This window comes from Muntiacus reevesi, chromosome 5 (assembly GCF_963930625.1).
Source record: "Muntiacus reevesi chromosome 5, mMunRee1.1, whole genome shotgun sequence".
Lineage (NCBI taxonomy): Eukaryota > Metazoa > Chordata > Mammalia > Artiodactyla > Cervidae > Muntiacus > Muntiacus reevesi.
Genome location: NC_089253.1, coordinates 48,506,922 through 48,525,643, shown reverse-complemented (window position 1 = coordinate 48,525,643; position 18,722 = coordinate 48,506,922). Strand labels below are relative to the sequence as shown.

Here is an 18,722-nt window from a genome sequence, read left to right as displayed (position 1 = left end):
CCACCCTGGAGAAGCCTCAGGGCAAAGTTGGAGCTGGGCTTCTCTCCGCTCGGCCTCACAGGTTGGGCAGCTGGAGGCGGCCCGGCCCGTCCTTCGCCCCCTCCTCGCGCACGCCCGGGGGTGGGGACGCGCGTCCGGCCCGCCCCGCGAGGCCCTGGGGCGGGGACCGCGGGGCCTTCCGGTGGCAGGGCTGCCGCTGGCTGTTTCTCCTCCGGCCCCTGAGGGGCAGCGCCCACCGGAGCCGGAGCCGAGGAACACGGCAGGGCTGCGGACCCAAAGACGGGGCCTCTGGCCCGCCTGCCCGTCCCCTTCCCCAGCTGCTGGCCGCACCCCGCCCTGTACCGACTGGCCTCCAGGAGGGGGAGGCCCGCGGGCTGAGACTTCGCCCTTCCTGCCCTCAGGACCGGTTTGTGGGGGTACCGCCCTGAGGTGGGAGCCGGGGGCCTCCGTTGGGTCCCTGGATCAATAGTGGGGGGTGGGGGTGAGCATCTTCAGGCGGAGGGTGTTTCCTGGGACGTCCTGAGAAAATCGGGGCCACCCAGGTGGGCACAGGCCCCTCCTTCCACCCCTGGGGGCATCAGTCAAGTTCCAAGGAGAGCTTTGGGAGTTACAGAAAACAGAGGTCCAGCCAATTGTGGGACCTCTGACCCCCGCTTTTGCAGGCCCCTCCGCGGAGTCACCCTTTCCATGGAGGATGCTGGCCAGGACGCCACCAGATTCACTGCCCATTCTCTGCCCAGTGACCCCCGGCTCTTGGCCACCGTGACCAATGCATACTTGGGCACACGCGTGTATCATGAGACACTGCATGTGAGCGGTGTGTACAATGGGGCTCTGGGGGATACCCACCGGGCCATTCTGCCCAGTCCCCTCAATGTCCAGCTGGAGGCCCCTGCAGGGACAGGAGAGCAGTTAACCAAGACCTATGTTCTGGACACTAACACAGGTAGCCACTGCCTGCCCTCCGCCCACCCCTTACCCCAGCCCCCACCCCCCTGCCATTGTTCCAAGCAAGCAGAAGTCCAGACAGAGGTCCCATCCTGGCACCTCCTCACTCAGAATGCCAGCGCCTGGCAAAAGGAGGCTCTGAGAGGCTGCTTTGTGAGGCTTCAGCCGGCTGGGCCTCCTGAACGAGCAGGAGCCCGGCGGCCCCCTTGTAGCTGTTGCTTCCCTAACAGGACAGCTGGGGCTTGGAGGTAGCTCCCTCACTGAGGGGAGAGGGGTCTTCATTCCCAGCCCAGAAAGGCCAGCAGTTTGGAACTGTCCTGGGCGGCCCCAGGGTGGGTATGAGAATTGCCCCATCTTCCTCTCCACCCTTTCTCAGGCTCCTTCCTGCACACCCTGGAGGGCCCCAGCTTCCGCGCCTCCCAGCGCATCTATGCCCACCGCACACTGCCTCATGTCCTGGCCTTCAGTGTGTCCATCACCCGCCTGGCCCAGGGGAGCTGGCCCATCACAGTGCGGCTGCAGTCAGCCTTCTCCCCAGAAAGTCCGGACCTGGACCTGCATCTGGGTCCTGACTTCCAGGGAGCCCGGTGAGGAGGGGCAGGTGGCCAGCTGGGTGGCTGGAGGAGAGGCTGGTCCCTGAGACACAGCTGCCCTCTTGCAGGTACCTGTGTGGGCGCACACTCACCCCTGAGCAGCCTGGGGGCGCGCAGCAGGAGGTGCATGTGCTGTGGACCCCAGTGCCCCCTGCCTTGACCCTTGGAGAAGGGCAGGAGGATGCGACGTGGGAGTTCCTGACGGTGGTGGGTGGCAGCCAGGCTGAGGCCCAGGCCTGCCTCGCAGAGGCCCTGCAGCTGCAGGCCAGGAACGCTCTCTACACGGCCCACGCCCAGGCCTGGGCCCAGCTCTGGGCGGACTGTGGCCTGGATGTGGAAGGGCCGCTGGCCCTGCGCCAGGCCCTGCGCGGTGCCCTCTACTACTTGCTCAGCGCCCTGCCCCAGCCCGGGGCCCCAGGATACGTCTGCCATGGCCTCAGCCCCGGGGGCCTCTCCAATGGAAGCCGTGGGGAGTGCTACTGGGGCCACGTCTTCTGGGACCAGGTGTGTGCCATCCCCAGTCCTCGAGCTCTGCAGGCCTCTGTGGGCCTCTGCTCTGCCCGGGGTGGGTCTGCGGCTGGGGAGGCACAGGGACGCAGCCGGGAAGGCCTACTGGGAGCAGCAGAGTTGCAGCTGAAGGAGGAGGGATCAGACCAGAAGGTGCAGAGGCCCAGAACTATGCAACTGCAGGACTCCTGGCTGGGGCGAAGGTTGCCCTCCCCTCTGGGGAAGGAGTCACTGTAGAGGGCCGAGGAGGCCACAGAGACTCTACCTGGGGCAGGACATGGCCAGCAGTGTGCTCTGGAAAGACCCCTGGGGCTGCTGAGGGGAGGGAGGGTGGAGGAAGGTGAGGCAACCAGGACCGGGTGACTGTGGGGCCGTCCACCCACTCCCCACACCCAGACTCTAGCCTGAGCCCAGAAGACGCAGTGCCTACCGGGTCTGAGAAGTGTCTCGGTTTGGGGGATGGGGCCGTGGGGTTGGCAGGCAGAGCATCATCAGGGACAGACCCGAGGGCACGCTGGTAGGAGGAAGCTGGATGTGGCTTCAGGGAGAGACCAGGGGCTCTCCCGTGGCTGCGCTCCAGGACCTCTGGGTGCTCCCGGGTCTCCTGCTGCTCCACCCAGAGGCCGCCAAGGCTCTCCTGCAGTACCGCATCCGGACGCTCAGCGGGGCCCTGGACAACGCCCGGAGCCTGGGCTACCAGGTAAGGGGCCCCCAAAGGGCCTGAGTCCCCATACCCCTCTCAGGCCTTCACCCCTCACCCCAGGCCCCCACTGTGAGTGGGACCCGGCCATCCTGGATTCCTCCCCCAGCCTGTACTGCGCAAGTGGGAACAACAGCCCGATGGGCCCGGCAGGGCTCCCCTCACTGCCCTGCCCCAGAGCAGGGACACAGTAGATGCCGGGCAGAAGCAAGCTGGCCCACGACAGGGACCCAGTGGGCACTGAGAGCCAGCAGGGCCCCACGACGGCCCCTGCCTCTGTCTGCCCTCCATGGCTGAAGGCTGGCAGCGAGGGGAAAGGGGCGGGCTCCCCCTGGCCCCCAGGAGCAGAGTCATCTGCTCCATCCCCCAACCCCCAGGGAGCCAAGTTTGCCTGGGAGAGCGCGGGCTCTGGCCTGGAGGTCTGCCCTGAAGCCATCTACGGGACCCAGGAGATCCACGTCAACGGGGCCGTGGTGCTGGCCTTCCAGCAGTACTACCACACCACCCAGGTGAGGTGTCCCTGTGCCCACCGGGGCGACCCTCCTCACTGCATGACGGCCTGTCTGGGCCAGTCCTGGGGAGCATCTCGGAGCCCGGCCTTCATTGCTGGGCGCTCAGAAGGGTGGGCCTTGACGAGAAATGCAGTGACCAGTGGGAGCTAGAATCACAGGGGCCGTGGCCTCTAACACACCCCCTCCTGCCCCTCAGGACTTGGAGCTCTTCCGAGAGGCTGGTGGCTGGGACGTGGTCAGGGCCGTGGCTGAGTTTTGGTGCAGCCGTGTAGAGTGGAGCCCTGAGGAGGAGAAGTACCACCTGAAGGGTGAGAGCATGGCTGTTGCAGAAGGAGTGTGGGTGACGGGGAAGGGGCGTGGAGCGTGGACGGTCATGAGTGGAGGGGCAGGGGAGACACGTGTGACTGCCAGCCCCACAGTGGTGACTGGGCCGGGGCAGGTCCCTAAGCCCGTCCATGAAGTACCGTCTTGCCCTTCTGTGCCCAGGAGTCATGCCACCCGATGAGTACCACCCAGGGGTCAACAACTCTGTGTACACCAACGTCTTGGTCCAGAACAGGTCAGACCCCACCCCGCCTCCACCGCGAAGGGGAAGGAGTGTAGCGGCTGCAGCCCACTTCCCCCTGCCCCCTCCCCCGAGCCTCCCCCTGCTCCCTCCCCCACCCCTGCCCCCTCCCCCGCCTCACCCCGCCCCCTCCACCCACTTTCCCCTGCCCCCTCCCTCCACACCTCCCCCTGCCCCCTCCCCGCCCCCTCCCCCACCTCACCCCTGCTCCCTCCCCCACCTCACCCCTGCTCCCTCCCCCGCCTCACCCCTGCCCTGCCCCCTCTGCTCCTAGCCTGCGCTTTGCTGCTGCCCTGGCCCAGGACCTGGGGCATCCTGTCCCCAACCAGTGGTTGGTGGTGGCTGATAAGATCAAGGTGCCCTTTGACTCGAAACTGAACTTTCACCCTGAGTTTGATGGGTACAAACCTGGTGAGTGAACTTGCAGCTCCTTCAAGGCCCTTCTCTCCTCCCACAGGACCTTGTGTCCACCCTGGATGCCCCCTTCCCAACAGAGCAGTCCCCACCCTGCCCCCACCCCTTCAGCAGCACCTCGCTCTCCCCCCCAGGAGAGGAAGTGAAGCAGGCAGATGTTGTGCTCCTGGGGTACCCTGTCCCCTTCCCCCTGAGTCCCCACGTTCGTAGGCAAAACCTGGAGATTTATGAAGCTGTGACGTCCCCCCACGGTCCCGCCATGACCTGGGTAAGGAGACTGCGGGGTGTGGGGTGGTGGTCCTCACAGCACCTTGGCACAGTCCCACTGGCCTCAGTGTCCCCTCCCCCTGCTGTGGGCCTCATGCCAGCATGTCCTCTAACCCCAGAGCATGTTTGCGGTGGGCTGGATGGAGCTGAAGGACCCAGGGCGGGCATGGGCCCTCCTGGAGAAGAGCTTCGCCAACGTCACGGAGCCCTTCAAGGTCAGCCTGGCCCCAGCCTGGACCTCCACGTTCACCATGCCCAGCCCTGCCCTGACCACCTTGCCCCCTGCAGGTGTGGACGGAGAATGCAGATGGATCAGGTGCTGTGAACTTCCTGACAGGCATGGGGGGCTTCCTGCAGGCAGTGCTCTTTGGGGTCACAGGGTTCAGGTGAGTGCAGCAGCAGCAGAGGGTGATCGCCTGCTGCCCCCTGCCCTCCTCACAGAGCCTTCCCTTTCCCAAGGATCACCGCGGCCGGTCTGACCTTCGACCCCACGTGTCCGGTGGGGGTCTCTGGAGTGTGTGTCTCTGGCATCTCCTACCAGGGGAGCAGGCTTAACTTCTCCCTCTCTGCGGGCTTCGTGACAGTCGAGGTCACGTCCCGGGCGGGGCACTGGGCCCCCTCTCTGGAAGCCGAGTTGTGGCCGTCGCGGACTCGGCTGCCCCTGCCTCCAGGTAGGCCCCCCCAGACCCCCCCAAGGTGGCCCCAGTGTGTGCCTCGCCCCACGATGCTCCTCTCTCTGCAGGACACAGAGTCTGCTTTCCCTGCTCAGCGGGCCGGATACAAAGGTCAGGCCTGTAGGCCGCAGAGGCCGCACGCGCTGCCCCACAAGCTTCCTGGGAGGCTTTCTGAAGATGTTGAACAGCTGCCCCGAGCCCACAGGCCCTGCTGTGGGACACCCTTGGGCCCTGAAGCTCCATGAGCCCCTCCCCAGGCCCCCTCCCCGCAGACAGCCAGGGCTGCCCCCCAGCCACGCCCGCTGTGGGTGCCCCCGAGTGGCTATGCCCGTCCCTTCTCAATGCCCTCCTGGACCCCCATCCGCCTCCATGTGGCAGCCAGGCCCCCTCTGGCCTGCATTCAAGCCTCTGCCTCCAGCCGAGCCCCCAGTGACCCCCGTGGACAGGCTGCTTCCCTGCTCTCAGCCCCTTCATGCCCGTCCCCAGGGGCCAGTTCTGCAGAGAAGACTGAGGCAGGTGTGGGCCTCGCAGGGGAGGGCCACGGGTGCAGGGCATGGGGAGGACTTAGGACCTGTGTCGCAGCTTCACCACAAAGAGCTGTGTGTCACACGCCTGAGCCCAGGTGCGGCGGGCCCAGGTGCTCCTGGACTCTCTGGAGGGCCCAGCACCCTCAGTCCTTGGCTTTTCTTGCCGCTGGGCCACTTTGTCACATCTGATGGTCTCTGTCACATGCCTCCCTCGAGGAAGGAAGGGATGTGGGGTGTGGAGCAGGGCCCTCTCCCCGCAACCAGCTGGAAGGACGGGGCCGTGGCGCTGGGCCTGCCCAGCCTGGGCACAGAGCCTTGGCCAAGGCCCCGCCCGCTGTCTGCTCTGGGCCTGAGCCCCCCAGCTGGCACAGCTGACTTGGGCTCTCGGGTCTTCCAGGGTGGGACGGTGTCTGCTGGGGAAGTAAAGCTTGGTGCCGGGCAAGCTGTGTCTGTGCTGAGGAGCCGACAGGCACCCTCCTGAAAGGGAGGCTCTCGTCAATGGTCAGGTTTCCCTTCCCTTGCTCATGTGGAGCAAGTAAGTGGGTCCCATCACGTCTGCACCTGCCTCCCTCCCCACTCCCCCCCACCACCCCCCGCCGCCTTCGTCTGGCAAACTACTGCTCTCCATTCTCAGTGGAGAATTAGCCTGAGTTCTCCCAAAAGCAGATGCCAGCAGGTAAACTGTGATAGACTGAAGCTCCTGAGGAAGAGAGGACGGGGGTGGGCAGAGGAGCTGGAGTCACCAGGGCCTGCCTGCGTGCGGCTGCAGGGAGCGTGGCCGAGCTGCAGAGCAGCTTCCTGAGTGCACGTGGCCTCAGAATGGAGTCAGCGCTTGATGGGGCTCCCCCGGGTGCCCACAGGCTCTCATCCAGCTGCTGGCAGTGCAGCAAAGGCCCAGGAGGTCTGCTGAAACCAAGGATTTAGGCCACGGATGGTCCCCATGAAGCAGACACTTTCCTTTGCAGCCCTGGACCCAGATGTGGGCACAGGCATTAGGTGGGGGTAGTAGGTGGCCCTTTGTCCACAGGACTGACATATCCTGACATTTCCCCAGGCGTGTGTGCCATATGTGTGTGTGCACACGTGCACACCCACCTGTGCAGGGGAAGGGGCAACCCTTTGAGGGGCCTTAACAGGATGGCAACACATGTATGCTGCCTGGCTGATCCAGTCTGTGGCAGCCCACTGTCTAAACTTGACCAGGTCCCTTCCTGGGGCAGGAAGCATTGCTGGTGACCTTCATCTGTGCCTGGCTTGACTGCACATTCTCTGTCCTCACACCTTGGTATGGGCTGGACACTCTGCTCCCCTCACCAAATGTGGGGACCAGCAGACCATCCCCTGCTTAGAGACATGTGTTTGACCACACATAGGGTAACCCCAGCTCCCAGCCTGTGTCCAGCATGGGCTGTTCCCTTCCTGGGCCAGACCTGGAGCTTAGTGTTGAAACACTGCCTCCGTGCTAGTCTGAGCACTGGCCTTGTTCTTGGTCCAGTGTAGGACCAGCGCCCAGGAAGGGGCAGAACTCCACCTCCACCCCAGGATCCTCCAGCACAGCCTCTGTCTCGGGCTGGCTCAGAGCAGCACACACTCGGCACGGGCCTGGGGCACCGCCGGCCTGCAGCTGGGACTCATCACTGATGGCATGTGGTGGAGACAGCTCGGCCAACTGTCGGCTGTCACAGGAGGAGGGCCACTCCAGAGGCTCCACCCCCAGCCCAGGCCGGGTGGGAAGGGACCATGGGTGGGGTGCTCAAAGCCCTGAGCCACCCTGTGGTTAAGGCCCCTGCAATTAGCCCGCCCTGTCATTGGCCTGGCCACAGCACGGCCCCAAGGGCCTCGCCCCAGCCGCAGAGTGTGCATGTGTGTTTAGCAGCCCCCTTCTCTGGGTCTGGTAGGGGGCTGCATGGGGAGGTAAAATGATACAAGAACATGCACATGTGCCAAAGACACTTAGAAATGTCCTCACCCCAAGTGTCTCCCTCTCTGTACAATCGTGCGTGTGTGGGGGGGTGCTCCTGTGCATGTGTGTGATGGGCATGTGCAGAGATGGTGGTGTGACCGTGCCTGTCTGCCTGTGTGTCCAGCCCCCTTGATCCAGGAGGGAGGGAACCCACTGCTGGGACGGCGATCAATCAGAATTAAAGGACTGTGAGGTCAGGAGGACAGAGTGACACAAAGAAGGAGGTCAGCAGAGGCCCAGCCACAGACAGGAATGTGCAGGACAAGGATGGATCTCACTGGCCAGTGAGATCTCATTTAACACGCGTGCACACGCGCTGACTCAGGGATGGGAACACACGTGAACTCGGAGACTCACCACACATGTTCTGGAAGAGAGGCCACTAAACCACAGCATGGCAGAGATCAAAAGCCCAAGTTCCCCAACTTCATTCTAAAATACTCAGGCGCCTCCGCCCAGAAGCCGCAGGCTGCCTGGTTCCTGAACGAAGGGGACAGTCAGGGCATGGCCAAGCCAGCGGGACAGGGCGGCCCACCGCAGATGCTGGGGGAAGTCCAGGGGGGCTTGGTTGTGGTGGTCCCTAGGGGAGCTCCCCTCAGGAAGACGCCCTCCCCAGCCCCAGCCAGGAACAGTCCCATAAGGCACTTTCTGGAACCAGGTCCTTTTAATTGAACAGCTGAGCCTGGTGAGTGGGAAGGGAGGAGCTGGCCTGAGGGCTGGGGGTTAGGGAACTGGGGGCATCTAGCTGAGGGGAAGCCCCTGAGGCCCGAGCAGAAGACCTTCAGAGTCAGTGTTAGGTGCCCGGGCTAGGGCGGGGGTGGGCCTCAGCCTGTAGATGGTCAGGGTTCCAGGGGGCTGGGGTAGAGCCCCGGGGTTGGGGTCCCTGATCAGGACAGGGACAGGACCCAGCCTGTCAGTCGTAGTCGGAGTCATCGAACTTGGTGCTGAAGAAGGCGGCGGAGCCCTTGGCCAGCCGAGACAGGTGCAGGGCGCCGGTCACCACCAGCACCAGCAGCAGCAGCGGCGGCACCAGCGCCCACATCGTGGCCAGGATGTTGTAGCACTTGGCTTTGGAGCCGAGACGCCGGGCTGCCTCCAGATCTCCAGCCACCTTCTGGTCTCGGGCCTGCGGACCAGCAGCAGGGCCAGGTCTCTACACGTTCACAGGGACTGGGGGCCCCGCCATTCCCATCCCAGGCAGCCACTGGGTCCACACCTTGGGGGACCCATGCTGGACCCAAACCCTGGATGGAGGGGTGAGGCCTGAGGGGATACTGTCTGGGCTGGACTCACTCCCTTCACTGTCCCCAGCTGGATACATGGGCTTGACCTTCCCTGGGGGGTCTTGGGTGGTGAAAGGTTCAGCCTAAGGTGGGGCTGAAGGCAGCCTCTACACCCTCCCACTCCAGTTAATGGAGCCAGTGGCCATCCCAAGCCAGCATCTACCTTCCAGGACCCCCGAGGGTGGGGAGTCCTCATTGGTGCTGGGAGGCCGCCACCACAGGAGCTGAAGCTAGGGAGCTGTGCTAACAGGAGCCCCCGCGTGTGAAAAGCCCCATTTGAAAGAAGAGAGCTCCTTGGGTAAGGCCCCATCTACCCTAGGTCCTTTGGGAAAGATTAGACACCCCCCTTCATTTTTATGAACAGCAGTCAGACTCAGAGGCCCTCTGGGAGGCAGGCACCCCCCCCACTGTCAGGCTGGAGGGCACCCGGCAGAGTCCTCCACCCCCCCTCTTGATAAGCAGCCCCCATGAGATGCTCCTGGGCCCCACGAAGCTCCCCAGGCCCACCTTGATGGAGTAGGCCAGCGCCAGGAAGCCGAGGCAGCACAGGTTCAGGTAGAGGGTGCTGAACACGGACCAGATCAAGTGGTCTCGAGGTGGGGGTCGGGGCGCCCCCAGCGTCAGGGCCGTGTGGGTGTTGCCGTCGGCCTTGCGGGGCGTCGGGGCCCGGGGGTCCTCGCGGGGGTACGACGTGTCCATGGGTTCCAGCGCCGTCTCCTCGCTCCGACTCCTGCTTCAAGGGTGGGCGCCCCGCCGCTTAATAGCCCCCGCCGCCGCCCGGCTGACCGGCCGCCGCTAAATATAACGACAAATGACAGCCCGCCGAGCACAGCCCCGCCCGCCTCTCCTGCGCGAGCCCACCGCCCGCCCCGCAGGGAGCCCCGCCCCTCAGAGAGCTACCCCCTCACCGGGAAACGCTATCCCACAGGCTGGCGGGCGGTGGGGAGCAGCCAGGGCCCCCCCTATCCTGGGGTCCAGCTAGGAAGCCCCCATCCAAGGCGGCTGGCCAAGGCTAAGGTCTGCCCACCAGAGCCCCCTCCCCCGCGGACAAAGGAGGTGGAGGCTCTGGGTCAGCGCCGCTGTGGCTGGGTGGCTGCCTTGGCTTCTGCTGTCCTCGGCACTGCCCAGACCACCGTCTGATCACCCGCGTCCAACCTTAGGGGTATGACAGTTCCCGTGAGTGCCAGAGGGAGGAAGCAGGCCACGTCCAGGTGGAACTTGACGGTGCTAAGGAGAAAACGCAGTGTGGAGAGAGAAAGCCGGGGGTGCGCACGGTGGGGGACTGGCCGTGACCGGGCCCTGCTGTTGGAGGCTGCAGTGAGCCCTCCTCCCTCATGGATGGCAGCTGCCGCTCAGGCGGGCTGCTTCTTCCTCCCCAGTCCAGAGCTGTTTGTGGAGGACGAGCTTTTTATGTCTTAAGCCTGGTCTCATCTCCCTCCAAAGGGCCCAGCAGCATCTGTGTGCCGGCGAAGCACATGTATGTCAAGATCCAGATTGGATGTGAAAGTTGGACCATAAAGAAAGCTGAGTACCAGCGAATTGATGCATTTGAACTGTGGTGTTGGAGAAGACTCTTGAGAGTCCCTTGCCCTGCAAGGAGATCCAGCCAGTCCATCCTAAAGGAAATCATCCCTGAATATTCATTGGAAGGACTGATGCTGAAGCTGAAACTCCAATACTTTGGCCACCTGATTCGAGGAACTGACTCATTGGAAAAGACCCCGATGCTGGGAAAGATTGAAGGCAGGAGGAGAAGGGGGGCGACAGAGGATGAGATGGTTGGATGGCATCACCAACTCAATGGACGTGAGTTTGAGCAAGCTCCAGGAGTTGATGATGGACAGGAAAGCCTGGCGTGATGCAGTCCATGGGGTCACGACTGAGCGACTAAACTGACTGAGATTCGCATAACTGAGTGCCCGCTCCGTGTAAGAGGGCTCCCGGGCTCTCCAGCCTGCTCTTCTAAGGGAGACCTCAGGCTCCCAAACCTTCTGTCTGAGTTAGGACTGCTATAGCTAGTGCTCAGACCAGTAACTCATAAATAATAGAAATGTATCTCTCACTTCTCTAAAGGCTTGAAGGTCCGAGATGAGGGTGCCAGCATGGATGGGCCCTCGTTGAAGACAGCCTATTTCTCCCTGCTCCTCACTGGTGGAAGGACCTGGGGTAGGGATCCACACTCATGACCTACTAACCTCCTAATACCATCACTTTAGGATTTCAGTAGGAATTTGGGGGAACACAAGCATTCAGTTCACTGTACCCTCTGCTCAGTCCCCGCCCCCAGCACAGGAGGTGGCCACTGGCCACTCCACCCATCCAGCTCCACCCATTCCCGTGCCCCTTCTGCTCCTCAAACCGAATCCACTTGGTCCCAATTCCAGAATGGGCAGACTCTCAGCACCACTGAGACCAAGTCAGACTTCCTTCTCCTGGATTAGTGCAGCCCCTCTGCATTCTCTCTACAGCAGCCAGAGTGGTCCTGTTATAGCAGAAAGCACATGTTCCATTCAACTTCTTTGATTCAGGAAATTTTGCTTTCAGGTCCACGTCTTGTGTGATCTTATCTATTTGGAATATCCCTCATAAATGGCCATTCTATTCTAGGTTGTTTTAGTAAGACTTTGCCATTTTTGTGATATATACAGCTTCTGGGACAGCCGTTCTTAGATATAAAATGAACAGTTGTGCCAGCAGGTGGCGCGCTCCTTTCTTATATCACTTGGGTTCTCTCTGAGACAAACTAATACCTCAAAGGGACTTGCCTCTGCGATGCAGATTGTGCGTGATTCGTGGTGTACCTTGCTGCTCAATTTTCTTGGGTTTGATGAGCGATCTGAAGTCAATACAACCAATTCCATGATGAACCTATCTTAACATGTGAGTCCTTAGGTCAGGAGGCAAGTGGTGTAACAGCTCTTAAATGCTTAATCTGCACTACCAGTTTTTGCTACTTGTTTTTCTAACTTGCAAGTTCTGCATTCCCAGTAGGATTTGCACTAGACCCAATCTAGCTTAAACTGGAAGTAGCTCATTTTGAGATCCAGTTCAGTTTTTTTTTTTTTTTTTTTACTCAAAACTAGTGTTTTCTGCGTCTTCCTCTTCTTCCAGGATGGGGGTCAGAGCCAGGGGTCCGTGCGATGTGGTCTGCAATCCAGAGGAACCCCTTGCCCTCCCCCCCAGAGTCAAGCCTTCTGTCTTTTGTTAGTTTTTCTTCTTGCTGACACCCGTTCAAGACTGGCCGAAGGGGTAAGGCCCGAGGAGCCCCTTGCGATGTGGCTGTGTGTTGGACTCCGTTTCAAAAGATGACAGCTGCTGCGTGACTCCTAAAAGTCCACCCACTTCCACACTGAGAATGACCCAGATGACATCTCCATAGTAGAGTCGTGTAGCAGTGCACATCCGCCACTGTCCCTGATACATTCCTGCTCTGCTGGGGCTGCACATCTGGACACTGACATCTGCAATCTCTTGGGGCTCTAGCGATCTCACCATCACCATGTTCACATGTCCAAACTGGTCTCCCCCGACATATTTAAGACAAACCCCTGGAGGCCAGGCCTCTGCCCCAGAATTCTGGATCCGCCACGTTTTTATAAACTGGGTGTCAGGAGGTATGGACTCCCCTTCTCCTATGGTGACGTCTTCAACAAAGGACATGGAGGGTACACTGATGTTTGGGCTCTCAAAGTCATAATAGGCGCCAACTGCTGCTTGTAGGTTCCAGTCGGTCATGTCCAGGAAGAAGGCGCAGCCGGCCGGGTTGAGCTGGAAGCCGAGCAATCGCTGAAACTCGGAGATGAGCACGTCCTCGTCCGTGGTGCCCAGGCAGCTGAACTTCTGCATCAGCTCAGGGTCCAGGTCCACGTCCATACCCTCCATGGCTGAGGCCGGACACTCGCTTCCCCGCCTCCGCACAACCAAGCAGCCGCCGCACCGCCGGGCCGGGGACCGGGAGGGGGCCCGCTGCTAGCTGGCGCCGCGAGTCCGCTCCGCTGAGGTAGGCCCCGGGCCTCTCACCGCCTCATCGGGGTAAACTCTCTCAGCCGCTCACTCGCTCTCGCTCTCCCCCCACACCCCCCCCAGCGCCGCCGCCTCTGCCGCCGCCCCAGTTCAGTTTTTAAATGAGAGCCAGCCTGACTCCGGACGGCAAGCACCAACAGTTCCTAACGTGGAGTCTGAGGGCTGGGAGAGGATTGGACCAGCAGAACTCCACACATGAAGAGTGCAGCCGGGGGCTCCACACCGACCGGAACCTGCGCATTGGGAACTCACAGTTCCCACACAGGTGCTGAGACAGATTGGGGGACTGGGGTTTTACATCCAAAATAGGGAACTGTGAAAACTGCGGCTTGAGGGACCCTAGTGAGAGATCAAAGGCAAGGCTGTGGGTGCCCAAGGGGTGGGCATGGGGGGTCTATGTCTCCATTACCCCAAGACATCCTCCTTCCCAGCCTCATTAGAAAAGGTACATCCTTCACACTCAGATAAATTCAGATCTCGAGTCTGGTCCAGAGAAGAGAAAGGTGCTGGAAGGACACTGCCCCCTGGTGGGTGAGTGGCCAGCGAAGGGGCCAGAGCTGAGGGAGGGCGAGCCCCGGGGCTCCTGCGGAGGCTGAGAGTCTGGGAGGCCCCAGGACAGGGAGGCCAACCAGGCACTGGCCTGCTCACGCCCCAGGGAACGGGCAGGGGTGGGTCACCATCAGGAAGGATGGGCACTGGGGTCTAGCAGGGGGGCCCCTGAGTCACAGGCCCTGGATGTCACCTGGACCCTCACCACCTCTTCTCCTCTAGTCCAGGGACTAGAAGACGGTGGGCAGCACCAGTGGGGCCAGGGCCACACTCCACTGCCAAGCCTGGACGTCTGGGCCTGGGCCTGGGCCTCCTTCTGACCATCGGGCTGATTGTTCTTGTGTGTGCAGACCTGACCGCCACCAGATGACCCTATAGCTTATGCAGGATAGCAGAGGCTATCGCCCATGGTGGGCACCCACGAGCTCCCTTGTCCACTGCTCGTCCTGCACCTGGGGTTATGGCCCTGCCCCTGTCCCCACCCTTTTAAAAATCAGTTTATACCTGAATATTCGTTGGAAGGACTGATGCTGAAGCTGAAGCTCTAATACTTTGGCCACCTAATGTGAAGAGCCAATTCATTGAAAAAGACCTAGATGCTGTGAAAGATTGAGCACAGGAGGAGAAGGGGGCAATAGAGGATGAGATGGTTGGATGGCGTCACTGACTCAACAGTCATGAGTTTGAGGGAGATAGTGAAGGACAGGGAAGTCTGGCATGCTGCAGTTCATGGGGTCCCAGAGAGGTGGACATGACTTGGGAACTAAACAACAATACCTGTCAACAATTGAATTCAACACGTGTGCTAAGTCACTTTAGTTGTGTCTGACTCTGTGCAACCCTGTGGACCTAGCACCACCTGGGAATGCTCTCTTTTTACCTAGAGCAGACAGGAGGCTCCTTCCCCCAGGATCCTGCTGGCCAAATGCTCCACCCTTGGGAACCTCAGCTGTGCAGAGGGCTGGCAGAGCAGCCAAGGAGAGAAAGACTTTTATGCTCAGTGGCTCAGTCATGTCCAACTCTCTGTGACTGCGTGGACTGTCACAGAGAGGCTCCTCTGTCCATGGGATGCTCCAGGCAAAAGTACTGAAGTGGGTTGCCATTTCATCCTCCAGGGAGTTTTCCCGACCGGGATCAAACTCGCGTCTCCTGCATTGGCAGGCAGATTCTTTACCACCAAGCCACAGAAGAAGCCCCAGAATGGTAGCAAATCTGAAATTTGTTTTGAAAACTCTACCTTATCAAAAGGGATGGGATTTTTCATACACAACATAGCTAATTATAGGGCTTCCCTGGTGGCTCAAGATGGCTCAAGGAGACCCGGGTTCGATCCCTGGGTCAGGAAGATCCCCTGAAGAAGATAATGGCAACCCACTGCAGTATTCTTGCCTGGAGAATTCCATGGACAGAGGAGCCTGGCGGGTTACAGTCCATGGTGTCACAGAGTCGGACGTGACTGAGTGACTAAGACTTTGACTTTGATGGCTAACTATATGACCCAAAACATTTAAACCTATTCCCATGTATCATATTCATGTTCCAAACACAAATTAATCCTATCCAGCATTGGAAGTGGCACACTTGTCAACTCTACTGAAAGACTGATGGGAGACAGTAAAATGACAATGAAATCGTATCAAAGAGACGGAAAATAACAGAATATCTAGATATAGTCAGAATCTCTTTTCTGAAGTTCTAGAAGAAAGCTTTACTGTTCTGCCCGATTTTCTCTAATGGGTCTAGGCATTGCTATGCTATCTCATTCTGGATGTAACTGTGAAGTAATGTATTAACTGCACCTACACAAAACTGGAAAACACTGTCTGTAAAGAGTACTATAAACATGGAATTATGGTGTACAGTATGTTTTTTCTTGCTTGATCCCTGCCAGAAAGATGAAAGTGAGTCTTTAATTATGGCAAAATGTAGCTTCCCTCATCAGCCACACACCCTCGGGCTGACATTCAGACTAAAGAATTCTTCACATCAAATGAAATTGGAGTAATAGCTATAAAACATATTAAACACCAAAAGCTGCCTAAAATATTGTTTATTCTGAATGAGAAGGAACAGTGTAAAAATCAACTGTTACCAAACTTACCTACAGGGATCTTTAAAATAAGATAAATGAGTAGTATTCACCCTACGGAAGGAAGGGAATTCATGCTACAGTGTGGCTGGACTTTGAGGACATGATGCTCAGTGGAATAAGCCAGTCACCAAACAGCATATCCTCTCTGACTCCACTCACACAAGGACCCTGGAGGGGTCAGATTCACTGACACAGGAAGTAGATGGTGGGGTAGGGGCTGCAGGAGGTCAGGGTGGGGAGTGAGTGTTTCTGGGGCCGGAGTGTCCCTTTGGGAGGGCAAGCAAGTCCTGGAGGGGGATGGTGCTGGTGGTTGCACCACGGTGTGAATATGCTTAATGCCCCTGAGCTGCGCTTTTAGACATGGCTAAGATGGTAATTTTATGTGTGTTTTACCACAATTAAGAAAAAGACAAAGTCTCGTGTCAATAATCTGATTAATGATTAGCTCAAGTGTTCTCCCCAGGTTGGAAACCAGGCCTCTGTTTAGCCAGAAGGGCTGCTGGCAGGACCTTGGGACTAGCAGTGCCACCCGGGGAGAATTGGGGCCATAAAATCACACTGAGGCCTCAGGCACCCAACAAGGTCCCAGACAACCAACCAATTCAGCAACAACAGGAAATAGAAAGTACTGAGAAATGGAAACTACCCCAGAATGGGACCGCCCACTAAAAATCCACTGGCATCTCAGACTATATAACAGGAAATTCATTTCTCAAACTTTCCCTTTACCATCAGCACATCGATCCCCCTGCACAAGCCATGATCAAGGAGGAGCACGAGGTGGCCGTGCTGGGGGCGCCCCAGAGCCAGGCGCCCGGGACAACCACGGTGATCAGCATCCCCAGGGAGACCGCCGTGCCGGACCACATCGTGTGGTCCCTGTTCAACACCATCTTCATGAACTCGTGCTGCCTGGGCTTCGTGGCATTCGCCTACTCTGTGAAGGTGAGTGGGCACCTGGGGGCGTCTCCAAGGAAGTGTCTGGGAGCCTGGAGGGGGCCCTGCCCGGATGGCGCATGCACTGGGGAACCTCTGTGTGTAAGAGTCTATGTGCATGTTCTTTGCGTGTGTGTGTGGTGTGTGTGTGTGAGTGTGGCTTGGGGGATCATTCCCAGTGAGACTCATGGTGAGGCTGCCTGGGTGCACATGGGGTGGAGGTGGGAGTCTGTGTCTCTCGCTCCCCAAGACGGCCTCCTTCTGAGCCTCATCAGGGAAGGCACATCCTTCACACTCAGCTTCAGAACTCGAGTCTGGTCCAGAAACGAGAGAGGTGCTGAAAGGACACTGACCCCTGGGGGGTGAGTGGCCGGTGAAGGGGCCTGGGAGGAAGGGAGGGTGAGCCCTGGGGCTCCTGGAGAGGCTGACTCTGTGTGAGGATGCAGACAAAGGTGCCAAGAGGGGAGGATCTCACCGGCCACTGTCCTGCTCAGACTCCAGGGAACGGGAGTGTGAGGACCCATCGGGGTGACTGGGACCGGCAGGGGAGGGCCTGAGTCACAGGCCCAGCGCTCACCTGGAGCCTCACCACCTCTCCTCCTCCAGTCTAGGGACCGGAAGATGGTCGGCGACATCACTGGGGCCCAGAGCTACGCCTCCACCGCCAAGTGCCTGAACATCTGGGCCCTGGTCCTGGGCATCTTTCTGACCATTGGATCGATCGTTCTTCTCGTTTCTGTCTACCGGGGAGCCTACCAGATGAGTTTGGAGATGATGAAAAATAGAGGCTACTAGCCGCTGTCCATGGAGGCAGTCCAGGGCCTCCACTGTCCTTGGATGGCTTTGCACGTGAGGCATGGCCCCAACCCTCCCCTAACACAAATGCAGCAGTTTATAGACCCAGATTGTCAACCGTTGAATCAATAAAGTGCCCTTGTCTGTGAAGCTGCTGTGATGTCTCCTGCGGAGGGAGCTGTGACCCCGGCAGCCTCTGGGGAGCCCAGAGCAGTCAGCTGCAGGCTGACGGAGAGGGCCAGAGCAGAGCTGGTGACCCCACCCCGGTCAACAGGAACCCCCAGAGGAAAGACCCCTTCCTGCCCTCAAACCCGGTGGGCCCTGCTGGGTGGAAGGGTCTCGCAGACACTGTTGTGAGCCTGGGATGCAGACAGGGAGATGGGGCCCCTCCTAGCCCAGTGCGGGGACAAACAGCCGGACACCGCTCCCCAGGGGAGCGGGTGGGGGGCCTCACCCCACCTGCGGAGCCACTGTGCCATGCATGGGGCGTCCTGGGGGTCACCCCAGAGAGGCTGCAGGAGTCCAGGCAGCCACAGGCTGCTGCTGGGGAGTGACCCCGTTCCACACGCCCTTTGGGGACCAGGCTCTTCTGGGCTCACTCAGGGAGTGCAGGGTCAGTCCTGTCGAGCTCTCGCTGAAGTCAGCAGCTCTTCACAGTGGGCTCCCCTCCTCCTGGCACCCAGAGGGGATGGACGCCCAACCCCCACTGGGCCCTACCTGGGAGCCAGGCTGGTCTGGATCCTCCCTGGAGGACGGTGACTCAGATGAGGTTGCCCACTCTCTCTTGGGTCCCACACGTGAGCACAGGGGCTCAACCTCAGGGATGCTGAGTCCTGCAGGAGGAGAGGCTGGCAGACTGCCTCTGAGTCCAGGAAGAACTGTCACCCAGGCAGGGTCGGGGGGACAGACGTGTGACCCTGACCCCAACCTCTGAACCCCCAACTCCGGCAGGCCGACTAGGGGTCCCCACATCCTCTGTGAGGCAGGCAGCAGTCATGAGGGGAGGTGGCATTGAGTGTAACCCGCCTGAGCTTCACCGATTTGGGGTGAGGGTCCTGCTAGGCGGGAGACCCCTTGGTTCAGGCCGCAAAGCCCCATGTTCTGGACCTTCTGAGAATTCACAGGAGGCCCGAGGCATCAGGCAGGGGAAACTAGGGACCTTCTCTCGACGGTCCTGGGTGCTGACTGCTGGGCCGTGAGCAGCTGTGGTCCTTGGAGCCACAGCCCGGCCTGGTTCCCAGTGGACGGTCGCATGTCCTCTGTCAGCAGTGCGTGGACGGGGCTGGAAGAGTTGGGGGAGCGGCAGGACAGAGCAGGAAGGTTGGAGCCCTGGGCCAGGGTGATGGGGGGGCCGGCAGCGCGGCCAGGAGGCGC

General features: G+C 60.1%; 3 protein-coding genes and 1 pseudogene across 8 annotated transcripts; 2 read left to right on the top strand and 2 right to left on the bottom strand.

Moving 5' to 3' along the window:
* PGGHG (protein-glucosylgalactosylhydroxylysine glucosidase) lies at window positions 1-6,151 on the top strand. Of its 6 annotated transcripts, none has more exons than XM_065938127.1 (14): window positions 1-61; window positions 663-946; window positions 1,325-1,535; window positions 1,610-2,045; window positions 2,629-2,748; window positions 3,126-3,257; window positions 3,457-3,568; window positions 3,747-3,819; window positions 4,100-4,236; window positions 4,374-4,507; window positions 4,626-4,721; window positions 4,795-4,892; window positions 4,966-5,177; window positions 5,249-6,151. In XM_065938127.1, exons 2-14 carry the CDS (start codon window positions 688-690, stop codon window positions 5,302-5,304), a joined length of 2,076 nt encoding a protein of 691 aa, XP_065794199.1. In that variant the 5' UTR covers window positions 1-61; window positions 663-687; the 3' UTR covers window positions 5,305-6,151. The 6 variants fall into 6 exon arrangements, with proteins under 6 accessions (XP_065794199.1, XP_065794202.1, XP_065794201.1 ...); XM_065938128.1 differs by lacking the exon at window positions 1-61 and adding an exon at window positions 89-406 and having other exon boundaries at window positions 663-817; XM_065938126.1 differs by lacking the exon at window positions 1-61 and adding an exon at window positions 90-429.
* A 2,211-nt stretch (window positions 6,152-8,362) lies between these two features.
* IFITM5 (interferon induced transmembrane protein 5) lies at window positions 8,363-9,718 on the bottom strand. Its single transcript, XM_065938131.1, has 2 exons — window positions 9,461-9,718; window positions 8,363-8,796 (listed from the first exon to the last, which is right to left on the bottom strand). The coding sequence occupies exons 1-2, from the start codon at window positions 9,650-9,652 to the stop codon at window positions 8,584-8,586; spliced, it is 405 nt and encodes a 134-aa protein (XP_065794203.1). The 5' UTR covers window positions 9,653-9,718; the 3' UTR covers window positions 8,363-8,583.
* Window positions 9,719-11,930: 2,212 nt separating this feature from the next.
* On the bottom strand, window positions 11,931-12,855 carry LOC136169896 (protein ILRUN pseudogene; annotated as a pseudogene).
* A 3,463-nt stretch (window positions 12,856-16,318) lies between these two features.
* On the top strand, window positions 16,319-17,517 carry LOC136168917 (interferon-induced transmembrane protein 3-like). The gene is made up of 2 exons (XM_065936656.1): window positions 16,319-16,562; window positions 17,160-17,517. The coding sequence occupies exons 1-2, from the start codon at window positions 16,377-16,379 to the stop codon at window positions 17,346-17,348; spliced, it is 375 nt and encodes a 124-aa protein (XP_065792728.1). The 5' UTR covers window positions 16,319-16,376; the 3' UTR covers window positions 17,349-17,517.
* Window positions 17,518-18,722: the final 1,205 nt, after the last annotated feature.